The sequence below is a fragment of the Leptonotus elevatus genome, chromosome 2 (genome assembly GCF_054856555.1).
Source record: "Leptonotus elevatus isolate MCC_2025b chromosome 2, RoL_Lele_1.0, whole genome shotgun sequence".
NCBI lineage: Eukaryota > Metazoa > Chordata > Actinopteri > Syngnathiformes > Syngnathidae > Leptonotus > Leptonotus elevatus.
The window spans coordinates 41900434-41912955 of NC_141240.1; the positions used below are offsets into that span (position 1 = coordinate 41900434).

The 12522-nt window shown below is 44.0% G+C and overlaps 1 protein-coding gene across 2 annotated transcripts; it reads right to left on the bottom strand.

Annotated features, from left to right (window-relative positions):
• Positions 1-2994: 2994 nt before the first annotated feature.
• On the bottom strand, positions 2995-12288 carry LOC147180082 (calcitonin gene-related peptide type 1 receptor-like). 2 transcript variants are annotated; one of them, XM_086069778.1, is made up of 13 exons: positions 12118-12287; positions 10356-10421; positions 10133-10280; positions 9942-10052; positions 9013-9125; positions 7820-7911; positions 6841-6964; positions 6599-6752; positions 6466-6526; positions 5841-5907; positions 5547-5765; positions 5424-5465; positions 2995-4328 (listed from the first exon to the last, which is right to left on the bottom strand). In XM_086069778.1, exons 2-13 carry the CDS (start codon positions 10404-10406, stop codon positions 4122-4124), a joined length of 1389 nt encoding a protein of 462 aa, XP_085925904.1. In that variant the 5' UTR covers positions 10407-10421; positions 12118-12287; the 3' UTR covers positions 2995-4121. The 2 variants fall into 2 exon arrangements, with proteins under 2 accessions (XP_085925904.1, XP_085925903.1); XM_086069777.1 differs by having other exon boundaries at positions 6466-6752; positions 12118-12288.
• Between the last annotated feature and the right edge of the window lie 234 nt (positions 12289-12522).

Consider the following 12522-nt stretch of genomic DNA (forward strand, 5'->3'; position numbering starts at 1 on the left):
GTATGTATGTAAACATGAAAGTTTTATATATATAAATATATATGTACAGTATGTCCATTCCACTAAGCTGGTTGAACTCAAATTTTAAATCAACCAATGTTATTTCTATGGTAGGATGGTATAGTATAGTATAGAATCCCTGAATTAAATATAAGCAAAAATGAAAAATATTTAAAACATTAAGTGCAATCAAACATTTTAAAATTGATGACAATATATTATCAGCAGGTGCAAAGAAAATAAATGGAAATATACTGTGGATTAAAGCATTACAGTTCATTTCTATCTAACTTTCAAGTACAACTATTTGCTCGAAGTCTTTAAAATCTGTTTTCATAGATTTAGGTACAATTCTTATGAAGCTTTTATAGTAATAATGTAATGTAATTAATTAAGTAGTTTGTGTGCGTGTGTGTGTGTATTTAAGCACAGTGTTCATTTGAAAACGACACAATGTTGCAGTGGCTTAAAATAATAGAAAAGACACTTTTTCGGAATAAAACATCTTCCTCGTTTTTGACTTTAAGGCTGGATCATGTTTGATCAGAACCGGCCTCACGCGTGAACATTGACACGATCACGTGACGCGCGCCTCCTCCCGTTGGAGTCTGCGTTGAGGCTTTGTGGGTCTGAGTGGGCCGTGCGGACATCCTGCGTCCCCGCCCCGACCGGGTCGCATCCACGCAGGCAGGCCACATAGCTCACCCTTGCATTGCTCGCCCTCCCGCCACACCCTCAAGTGGGGCCAAGTGCTCCTTCTATTGTTCTCAAGAGTTCCATCATGAGAGGAGCCAGATGCGTATCTGGAAATATTTGGAATGAGGCAAATGACAACTCGCCTTCATTCTCTGCAGTTTCATCATAGCTATGTTCATATTTCTTCGACTCCTCCTGTGAAATCTTTTCTTACTTGCCACTTCAAGGGCATGTTTTCCCCTTTTTATGTCACCTTAGGGTCTCTGTAAGTTCTTGATTTAGTGATCATAACACAGATATTATTGTATCCTCATTTATACACAGTCACTCAATATCAGTTTGTTTTGGGGAACATTAAACATGAAAGTTTTATATATATAAATATATATGTACAGTATGTCAGTCTGCTTCAAAACATCAACAGTTATGGAAAGGTCCACTCAGCCCAACTGCCATCTGATCACATTTGCTGATGACGCTGTCCTGCTCTCGTTGCTGCCTGCCCCAAATCGACACCAGGGCTCGGTTCTGAAGGATTTCCTCACCTGGTGCGAGGATGCTTCTCTCCTGCTGAACTCACCTGAGAGCAGAACTGATCTTTATATTCTCCAACAACCGACAACTGCCAGTGGCCGTCACTACCACTATCCGGGCTGACCCTGTGGAGATGGTGGGAGAATCTCACATACTTGGGTACAATATTTGATGGCCTCTTGAGGTTTTCACATGAACATAACATTCGGGTCATCATCAAATATCTGCTCAGGAAGCGGAGCTCTTTTGGGCTGAAAAAGGACTTTCTCCTGACCTTTTATCATACATTCATCGAGAGTATTTTAACCTTGGCGTTGACCTCTTGGTTCCACTCCGTCCCCCTGCGAGACCGGACACGCCTACTTCATATGACCAAGGTCTGTTGAAAAATCATCGGACCCTGTCAGAGCCTCGTCTTCCTTTCGTGACCAATAAACCTCACGCTCGGCCTTCCGAATCCGGCACTCGCTTCACCCAATGTTTGAACGTCTCCCGTCAAGCGGCAGGCTGAGATGCCCACGCTGGAGACGACAGCGGAGGAGGGACACATTTGTCCCCAGAGACTGACGCAACGCATGTAGCACATTTGAAGTGTAGCATTTTGAGTATGTTTTATGTTTGCTGGTGCAATGCCTGCCTTTTAATACTGCTCGTATGCCATTGAATTGCCCGTGGGGACAAAGAAAGTGTTATGGAATTGAATTGAATTGAATTGAAGGACGTAATAACCGTCTGCGCCTGATTCTATTTGTCTAGTAACAGATTTTGTTGTGTGTTTTTACACTCACACACGCACACACGTTAAGTTGCTGTTAAAGTGTCTATTGCTCCTGGAATTAAAACAGCAATGATACATAAATATTAACAGTATTGTAATACAACTGAAAATGATGTAGAACCCGTATGTCACGTTTCGGTTTTGTACGGGTTAGGGTTTTGTTTATTTTCGTGTGTTTGTTGTGTCTTTCTGTGATTGGTGTTTGTCTTGTGTTCCTGAATGTTTCCCCTGTCTCGTTATGTCTGATTACGTCCACCTGTGTGTCTTTCGCCTTCCCAGTGTGTTTGACCAATCGGTGCCCTCTTCCTATTGTGTTCCCCAGGTGTGTCTCTTTAAAGTTTGTGTATTAATAAGTCTGTTGTGTTTGTTGGTGTGAGATCATTGTTTATGTCGTTGTCCAAGTCCTGTGTGGGAGTCTGTGTTTCCCGTCGCGTCAAGCTAAGCCTCGTTTCAGTCTAGTTGTCTACGTCTTAGTCTAGTCGTCCTCGTCACAGTAAAGTTCTCCACGTTCCGGCTAAGCTTCCCAAGTTCTGCCAAGTCAAGCCAGTCCAATCACGGCAACCCGTCTGCCCCCGTCCTCTCACCCGTCCCCACTTGTTCCAATAAAGTTTTTCCTTTTGTTCCCAATTCCTGTCTCCTCCTGTCTTAACTACAATGTTAAAAGTGCGTCACATGAATTGCTTTTTCAGCTTCCCTGTTTGAGGTTGCCAAAGGATGCATTTTTCCTTTGGGACTTCTTCTGTGTTCACATGCTGGACGAAAAGCAAATAGCAAACAAGCCGTCACTTTGTCTGGAAGCAGCAGTCGAGTTCTCAGGTCAGAAAAGGAAATCCCACCTTTTCTTCAATGAGTCCAAAAGAATGATTGTCTTCCTTTTAAATGGCAGCAGAACAGTAACGGCGGGTTATCATTACACAGACAACTTTATTTACAAACCATATACTGTGTAATTCCCTTCATACAATGTTATTGCTTATTACAAAACAGCCCCCCCCCCCCAAAAAAAAATCTATTTCATAAAGGCTGAGAATGAAAAATAGCAAAAATAAGCATTTTCAGTTCAATCTGATCATTATTCAGTGTTTTGAAGATGCATGTGCAACTGTACAAAGAACTGTACATGACTGGTTATCCAGCGGAGGCTGACAGATTGTCAGCGGGTTCGAAGGCTGAAACCCGCAGCTCCTCAGAAGCTCGCCATAGCAACGCTTATTATAAAAACGTACAAGTTATATTTAAAAATGCATGTCATTTACATACAAGATGATATCCATAGCTTGATTATCTTTCTCCAGCATTTTAGAATAAGAACAATATGGACCTCAGTATTTGTGACGTGTGCAAAAGGGAGGAGTTATAAATAAAAGACAAAGTAGTGAAAGCAGAGGGAAATGTCATAGAAATGTGACTACAACGCCACAAAAAGTTCGGGCTGTTCTGCTTTCAGGAGAAAATTCAACACGAACTTGAAATGTTTAAAGGTGAACTTTGGAATCTGCTCATACAACTGTTGAACGTTTCAGTGCTTTTTGCACAACTTGCACTTCTCAACTGAGCAGTTCTCGACATGTGATGTCTTTGACACAAATCTTGGCGAGCGTTTTAAGGACGCTGTCGGTGGGAAGCGTCCACGGAGCGTCACCAGAAGGACGCCACAGAATTATAGAAAGAATGGAAGAGTCACAAAAAGGCACAGCAGTGGACAACTTTGCGATTTGTGAGTCCAACATCTGTTGTGAATTTTGCCACTGAGCTCCTTGTTCAAGAACAGCAAGTTGCGCAAAGAGTATTGAACAGTTGCATTACAGAAGGTCAAATGAAGTTCACCTGTAAAGGTTTTAGCCGTTCCCTAGCTTTTTGCGATCTGTGTATATCGGCCAATCTTCTTGTGACTCTTTGATTAAGCTGAGCATCTTCCTTTTGGTCTTCAAAATGCGGTTTTGTTGTTAAATCCAGCAGACGAAGAAGAAGAGAAAAAAAAAGACATCACAGTGAAGCTTGTTGACATCCTCATCATACAAAGGTTTTGCAATGAAAAAAATGGAGTTACAAAAGGGACATTTCATCTCAGTTCTTTGGACCGTCAGAGTGTCTCCTGTGCCGAACGTCCTTGTCACACAAACGGGCTGTCCGATCGGAATATGTCGGAATAGCTTTTGCCGTTCGTGTGCTCGGTGTGACTTTCGATGCTGTAGCAGCGGTGAACCTCGGTGAGCGATGACGCCACGTACGAGGCCGAGCGGAAGAGGTCGGCGTTGGCAAACGTGCCGGCAAACTGCATCCGCTGCTGATTCCAGTGTCTCCGCAGAACCGTTTGAACCTTACGGGAGGGTGCAAAATACCAGCAATTACGAAAACAATTCCATGGCATTTAATGGCAATTTATGGACATCAACTCATGTTACTTGATTACTTGCAGTGTTGTCTTGTAATCTGATTACTTTCTTTCAATAACGAGTAATCTAACGAGTTCAAGTAATCTGGTTAAAGTTACTTTCCTAAGTGGCTGTATCTTACTATTTTTTATTACCTCATAATGTATGTAGAATTCAGAATTTTGTTGTCCATTTTGAAGACAATTTTGAGGAGAAAATGTTTCTCTTGCATTTGGGAGTGACGTCACATCGCATGTCACATTTTCTCAGCGGAAGACGCAATGCCGGGTCGCGTGGACCAACATGTGTGAGCAACAACGGAAGAAGCAGGAGGAGCTTCACAAACGGTTGCATTTGCCATTACTTTGCATTTTTGTCCAGTAAAGATGACAAACACTTTGCGCTGGCCGCCCGCTAGAAACTCCACATCCAATTTGAGCACACGCTTGTCATCACAGCACAGCGCGATACAACTCAAAGCAAAGCCGACAGCAGTTCTCCAGTTACTTAATTCGTTACACTCGAAAAGATCCCTATTAGCAATAATGCTGAGCTGCCCCACACAGTGTCTTATGCCAGAGCAAAAGAAAAAGAAAAAAAAAGAGAATATCTGCATGACTGTAATCCAGCTCTGGTACTTGAGAAAATAGAAACATTTTATAGTTACAGTTTGTAACCAGCCTGCGCAGGTGTAAGAAATTTCTGTATTGTGAAACAGACACATCGAAACATGTCCATGTTTCAAGTGTATGCGCTTTCATAAGTATTATTTGAGTAACCGGTTGTCATACTTATGTTGAGGCAGCAAAGGGCGCAAATTGGTCAAAAGTAACTGATAAGTTACTTTTAAGTCATTTAGTTACTTTGGCAATAAAGTAAAGTAACGAGATTACTTTCTGGAGGCATCATCTGTCAGTAATCACATTACTTTTTCAAGTAATCTGTGACGACACTGATTACTTGTTACTGTAACAAGGAGTACTTCATTTACAAAATTAAAGGTTGGATCCTCATAGAAAACAAGCAGTTGCGTGTCTTACCTCTCCATTAAAGAAGCAGAATATGGTGGACACAAGGAGACCCTGAAAGTGCCGCAAAGTGTCGATAGTAAGACACGAAACTGTAGAAATCGTCCAGTGGCGGCTGTGCGCGGACGCACTCACCTGGTAGTGCATGAGGATCTCCATGACGTACAGGTAGATCTCAGAGACCCAGTGCTCCCGTGGCTTGTAGGGAAGCAACACAAACTGGATGCCAAGAAGCGGAATGAGGATCAGCGTGGCCCTCACTGCCCGCATGTACAGGCTGGACTCGGCCTGGTGGGTCACTCGCAGCTTGGTGATCAGAACACGGACAATGTTCAGCAGGAAGAACAGGTTCACCTGGAAGCGGATAGCTTAGATTACGTTACATTACCTGAGATAGATAGTTAGATAGAGTAAGAGTTTGACACTTACTACCAATGCGGCACAGATTGGCCCGTGGATGATGTAAAGCAGGGACGTATCCGAGCTGACCCAACAGCTATCAAAACAAAACCTCATTAAAAGATGCTCTGAAAGCAACATGTGACCATCATTTCCAGACTATAAACTGCTACTTTTTATCTTCGTGCTTTGAACCCTGAAGCGGAATCAATGATTCGGCTCGGTTATGGATTTTTACGGGCTAACAAGCTCCATGCTACATTTAGGGCCGATGCTAATTCGAGCCCTTATTTCGCTCTTTAGCTTTCGGTTGTGTGCTAATACGGTTGAGTGTGAATACCAGCAAATTGTGGGGACAGTGCAACAATTTGGGGGGCATTTGGGGGGCAGGGGTTAATATTTCTCGAGATCAACAAACGCCCGTGTCGGCCTCTACATGAGAAATTACATCACAAAAGAAAATGTTTTTAAAAAGTACATCTTTCTCTGTAACATCCTTTCCGTGCAAATATCCAATCTTTCAACGTGGACACGTGCATCTTGAAGACAAGTCTGTCTTATATATGTCCTTTTTTGTCTCCAGTCGATGTGCCTTATATTCAGTCCGGACTTTACTGTAATATTTAAGATGAAGAGAGAAAAGAAAAAAGCCCACTTGTCATTGTAGTAGCATTGGCGTGCTATAGAATGCAGCACTGCCGGCACCAACGGAAAAGCTGCCAAAAGCAAAGCACATGCGTTACGTGTCAGGTTAAAGGTCGTACGAGTTCCTTCCGCGACAAGCTCACCCCAGCCAAGCAGATAATACCACAAGAGATGCTGCTTCTCGGCAAACACGGCCACCACAATCAGAGTGTGCAGGTAGATGCCCTCGCACAGCATCCAGAAGTAGTTGCAACTCAGCAGGTAGAGGTGGACGAACATGAGCAGCTTGCAGCTCGCCTAGCAACAGCAAACAAGCACATGGCAACAAGTCCAACAAGTCCAACGAGTCCACGGTCGGCACCTGCAACGGCAGCGACTCACTTACCGAGTCGTCGAAAGTGTGTCCTTTCTTGGCCACCTTTGTTAGCCACACAACGGTGATGACTGAATTCAGAACAAAGGACACAAACAGGTTTTTGTGCAGCGTGATCCTCTGACAGCTCAGACTCCTGCAGAAGAAAGTCCGTGGACACGTTCCGCTTTATTTCACAGGTGCTTTTACAAACGTTTTGCACATTGACATGACATTGGTCCTATTTGGGAGACTATCTTAGGGACAATTGAAATGGCCAATGTTCATTTTCAGACATTCTCACTAAATACTGATGAAGGCTCAACTCCATGTTTGAAGCTGAAAGCTACTTTTGGGTACTGATTAACTGCAAAGAGCTACCAGTTAGATACACACTTCTGAAATAACACATTTGCTCAAATTAGCTTGAATAATGTTCTAATTTGATGCTATGGTTAACAAATAATGCTATTTACAACAAATAATGACCTTTACACGAAGACACTGATTATGACTTGGATTGGCTGGCAACCAGTTGCGGGTGTACCCCGCCTCCTGCCCGAAGGCCTATGCCTGCCGGGACCTCAAGTAAATAAAGCCGATTGAATATAACGGAATCAACATGACGCATTTTCAGTATTTTGTGGCGGCCGTGGCGGCCGTGGCTCAGGGTGTAGGGACGGTCGTTCAGTGACCAGAAGGTCGGCTGTTCGATCCAAGTCATGTGCCGTTGTGTCCTTGGGCAAGGCACTTCACACGCATTGCCTCCAGTGCTACTCACACTGGTGTATGGAAGGTGCCAATGTTTAGTGGTGGTGGGAGGGGCCGTAGGCCCACACTGGCAGCCACGCTTCCGTCAGCTTGCCCCAGGGCGGCTGTGGCTACTTAAGTAGCTTGCTTGCTTGTGAGTGAATGTGTGAGTGCATGAATAATGTATCCGTTCCATTGTAAAGTGTCCCGAGTGTCGCGAAAAGCGCTATCTAAATGGATGCATTGTTCAGCAGGCACTTACTTAAAATGGAAGAATATTGCCAGTGATATGATCAGTGAGACCAGCGACAGCCCGTGACCAATCATGACCAGGTAGAAGTGATTCATCGCCGCCTGCAAGAACAACATTTCACTTGAGAACTTTCCGAGGCTTTCTGTGTTTAATGAGTCCTGGGGTGCATTTCACAAAGCAGGTTTAGTGAGAACCGTGGGTCAAGAAACCCTGACATGTGGCAAATTCTGCATTTTCCCTTTCAGAAGAGGAGGTAACCAGAGAATAAGAGGTAACTCGAGCCGGTTTCATAAAAAGAGGTCTTTTAAGCGCTCGCTCAGTTACCGTCCTAACATTTTCCATGAACCAAACCTGGTCGGCTGCAGGTTTTTCACAATTTACTTTGAGGTTGTCTCTGTCCCCGCCTCCTTTGCGTCACACACGACATTTCATTTCCTCATTCATAAAGTCCGCTGTGGACAGTTTTTGCGCAAATACGTCGATAGCGTAAAGTCCACTTTTGTCACAAACGTGGCATTTCCTTTTGACAACAACCCTATTGATGAAGGTGCCGCGTTATTTCACAGGGAATTCAATATTCGTCTCGAGAATGTTGTCAGACCGGGCATAAATATTTCCGGACAGTTATCTTTTTAAACGGTACCGGTTCACATCACAACTTAATCCGGCCTTACATTTGCAACATTTCCGGCGCCGTAGTCAAGCGCTCACAACACAGCATAAAGTGTGTGTTGAACTCCGTTTTTTTTTAAATAACGGTTTGAATAATGCTTTTATATTTCATCTTAAGTCAAGTGCGCTTCTCCCCCGCAGGATTGAACCAAAAGGAAATGAATTTTCCCAAAGGACAACATTTAAATGTACGCATTGACGGGAGCAGCAACGTTCTCCCGCGCCGCTTCCCCAACAGCGAGCCGCTGCGGTGTTCGCCATGTGATCGCATTGAGATTTTCAGTTGAGAGGGGAAGCAGAGGGCGGCACGTGCTCTGCGCTTCCCCGTTGCCATGGAAACGCGACGACTCACGGCTCCATTGATGTGGACTTTTTAGTGTCGCGGTGAAAGTACTTCAGTACTTCCTCAAATCAGCTGTCCCGGAACCGAAAACTGTTTCCTCTCTCAGTCTATGTCAACTCGCTGTTCAGAGTTAGTCTCGGTGTTTGTTGAACGCGCTTTGTGAAATGGACCCCTGATTTTGTCTCACCGTGCCATGATGTGTTGTGTTGGCTTTGCAGTTGGTAAAGTCGGTCCAGGTCCGGTTGCTCTCCGGGTGGCGCCACCAATTGCCTGTTTCCGTACAAACTTTGGACGCTAGCGCTGATGGAAAAAGGCAGACTTGAAGGGTCAACCTTCAGCATTTCTCGACAATAATATGTTTTATGTGACCTCACTAGTGTAAACATGACATTCGAATGAGGAATCCGAGTTATGCAGCAAAAATGCAGCCATTTTCATCCATCTCACGGGACGGCCATTTTGCCACTTGCTGTCGACTGAAGATGACACCGCAGTTGCTCAGGCAACGACCAATCACAGCTCACCTGTTTTCTGAAGCTGAGCTGTGATTGGTTGTCACTTCAGACCGAAGCAGCCACGATGTCATTTTCAGTCGACAGCCATCGGCTAAATCTTCTGATATTGATCAAAGCTGCTCGATGTTGCTGCCTAACTCATATTAAAAACAATAACATATTTCGACTCGTGGGTCCGCATATCACATATTATGGTCAAGATTTGATCAATGTTTGGGGTTGACTTCCCATTTAAAGTGAGATTCAAACATGCACCTCAAGGACGTCTTACCATTGAATCTTTGGCACAAAGCATTGAAGGCGATTAGAATGATTCAAGTTCATAAAATTGAAATTGTAAAACGATACAAGTACAGAGCATTTTTAGAGATTTTGTTCCCGCGATAATTAGCCCCCGCAAAGACAGCATGCGTTCTATGTTCACTCGAGGAGGCACTTCATCATCATCATCATCATCATCATCATCACGTTGGTGAGAGAATTTCACTGTCTTTCAATTAGCCCTTCAAAGGTCGGTTAATGCGTTTGTTGTATCCGCTTATCTATGACAACCATCAAAGTCGACCAAGGTCATTGGATGGCATACAAGCAAAAATATTACCATAAGGGTCAAAGTCTTTATAATAATTAGGGCAGCCCTGCACTGTTACGAGTCCTGCTTCGGTTTCGTCCCAGCACAACCATCCGTCCCACGTCATGTTGCACGCCAGCCCTGCAGACAAAGCGTCGCATGGTTTTTGCCCTTTGACCTCTGCTGCAGATGTTCAGCAAAATCAACGTCGTCATCCTCACCCGTTGCTTGGCTCTTGCGGTGATGGTGGTCTCCGTTCACCATCCGCTGGAAGCACTTGTACTGGGCCATGGCGATTGTTGCCGGATGCTCGCTGTTAGGGTTCGGCTGTTCCTCAGAGTCGTCTTCAGAACTTTCAGCCACAAGCGGCTGACGCGGTTGAAACACAACTTTCCTGATTAGAACTGTTATTCAAGCATAGAAAAGTGTGCGGATTTGGACTACCTTGCCGAGGGAGCACATGAGCAGGAGAAACCTCAAGCTGGCCATTTGCATTGTCGGAGCCGTTTTCTGGGGAGGATGGATCATGTTTTTTTAAGTCAAATTCGATGAAATGCGAAAGGAAAGGAAAGTAGCCCTTTGAAGAAGACTAACAAATCACACATTCAAAGTACGGCGATCAAGAAGAAGTCTTTTTGGAAAACATTGTGCAATAACCTGCATCTGTTTGGGAAAGGTTTCAGTTTCTATGACTTTCCGATCTTGGCGATTTCTCTGAATGAGATGGATGGGCTCCATTTTCGCCATACTTTTGACCTTTGCGTTCAAACCCGGTGCCAAACTGCTGTTCTGGCACAACACTGGTCTGGAACCATCCAAACTTTTTGTAGTGCTCCTCTCACCAATATGGAACTTTAGTATTCTGTTGTGAAACGGAGCTTTTGAGCTTCACACTTCCTGTATGCGTTTCTGTTTCTGTATTTATTTGAAACAAGGGCATTTGTCTTATGACGTGCGTTTTCCGCGTGTTCCAAAGAAAGTTACATGAGCGGGATGAACATAACGTTAATGCGGAAAGAATGAACCATCCTGTCTGACTAGTTTGCGGGGTCGAGGTTTTGTTTTGGATTTGTGGTGCGCTTTGGGCAAAGAGGTCGAAGGCGGACTTGCTCGTTGAGCGCTAATTTGTGTTTGTCATGTTTTGGCTTTTGGGTTGTTTTTTGGTTTGGCTTTTTTGTGTTGTTTGCTTTTGGTTCCATTGTGGTCGGTTTTGTTGTGTTTTCTTTGTCTGCCTTTGTCTCGTTAAGTGTGATTTTGTCCAGCTGTACTTGTCTTCTGTCCCTCTCGTGTCAGCCAATCAGTGCCAGCCATGTGGTCTTGTCCAGGTGTCCCCGGTTGTGTAATTAGTTACTGCGTATTTAGTCCCCCGTTTTTGATTCAGTTCTTGTTGGTCCATTGTGTGTTTGCCTGTCGCTGATGCCATTTGTCTCCGTATCTCGCCTTGTCGTTTCCCCCACGTTTTGAATGAGGACTTTGTTGTTGTTGTTGTTATTTTACCTGTGCCTTGTTGGCTCCTTGTTTTTGTTGAATTAAAGCAAACCTTTGTTTGTGACTTTGCCACTCTCCGCACCTCTACTTGCCTGCACTTGGGTCCTCATCCGCACCGTGACAGCGTTGTGAATGCTTTTGTATCTTATGACTAAAATGGTTAAATTCTCAGTATATAATAAAAAGGATCATTTGTGTCAAAAAAAAAGCACACAAAAAATGCGACCCTTTCTTTCCGTTGTGTGTAATGGCAGGATTCCTTGTGATTCAGCCTCTCTCTTCCCTTGACCTCCACAGTTTCCTTCCTCCTTGTGTTTTTAGCCTCCTTGTTGAGCAAGTTTAGCCAAATGAATGTCAATGCAGCTCAATGTGTTAATTCACTTTCTGGCGAATCGGCAATCCTGCCGATGCTGACCCAAACTTCTGCATGAACTCTTTTCATTCTTGTGAAGTGTCGCTCTTAAAATATAACTTGCAGTATGTCGGTACATTATTTTTTTAATCGCACTGTATTAATACAAAGCAAAAGCAAACACATACCAATTGTTTCATGTATTTGTAATCTATATGTTGTCTTCAATCTTTCATTGTCCGCCATTCTAGCACATGAACATCATTCAGCCTAATTCGCATGAATAATCGAATCGAATAATGAATAAGCACATTGCGTGTGAACACACTGTCGTCATGTAGAATGAAAGCATAAACAAGAGCTTACCTTTGCAGGTGACTGGGATATTTTCAAGACTAATCCCTCAACTTGCTTTTTCTTGTCATTGAACTAAAAAAAGAGTCAAGCCGTGCTCATGAGGAGTCCGTGTGTCTGCTCTGTTTCCCTCCAAAGTCTGAAGCAATACTGAGCTGTCCTGATAAGGACACTTTGGTGATGACATCATTTGTTTGCCTTTCGTGGAGGCGTAAAGGGACATCCCTGCAGGGGGATGACAACACTAGACGGGTGCAATGCGCACGCGCACACGCACACACACACACACACACACACACACACCCCCCCCCTCCCACACACACACACACAGAAAAAGACACTGCAGCAGAGATACAAAAGAATAACTGACCCACAGCGGCATAACATGCTTATGTTAGGTTCTTTGTCAAGCACGAT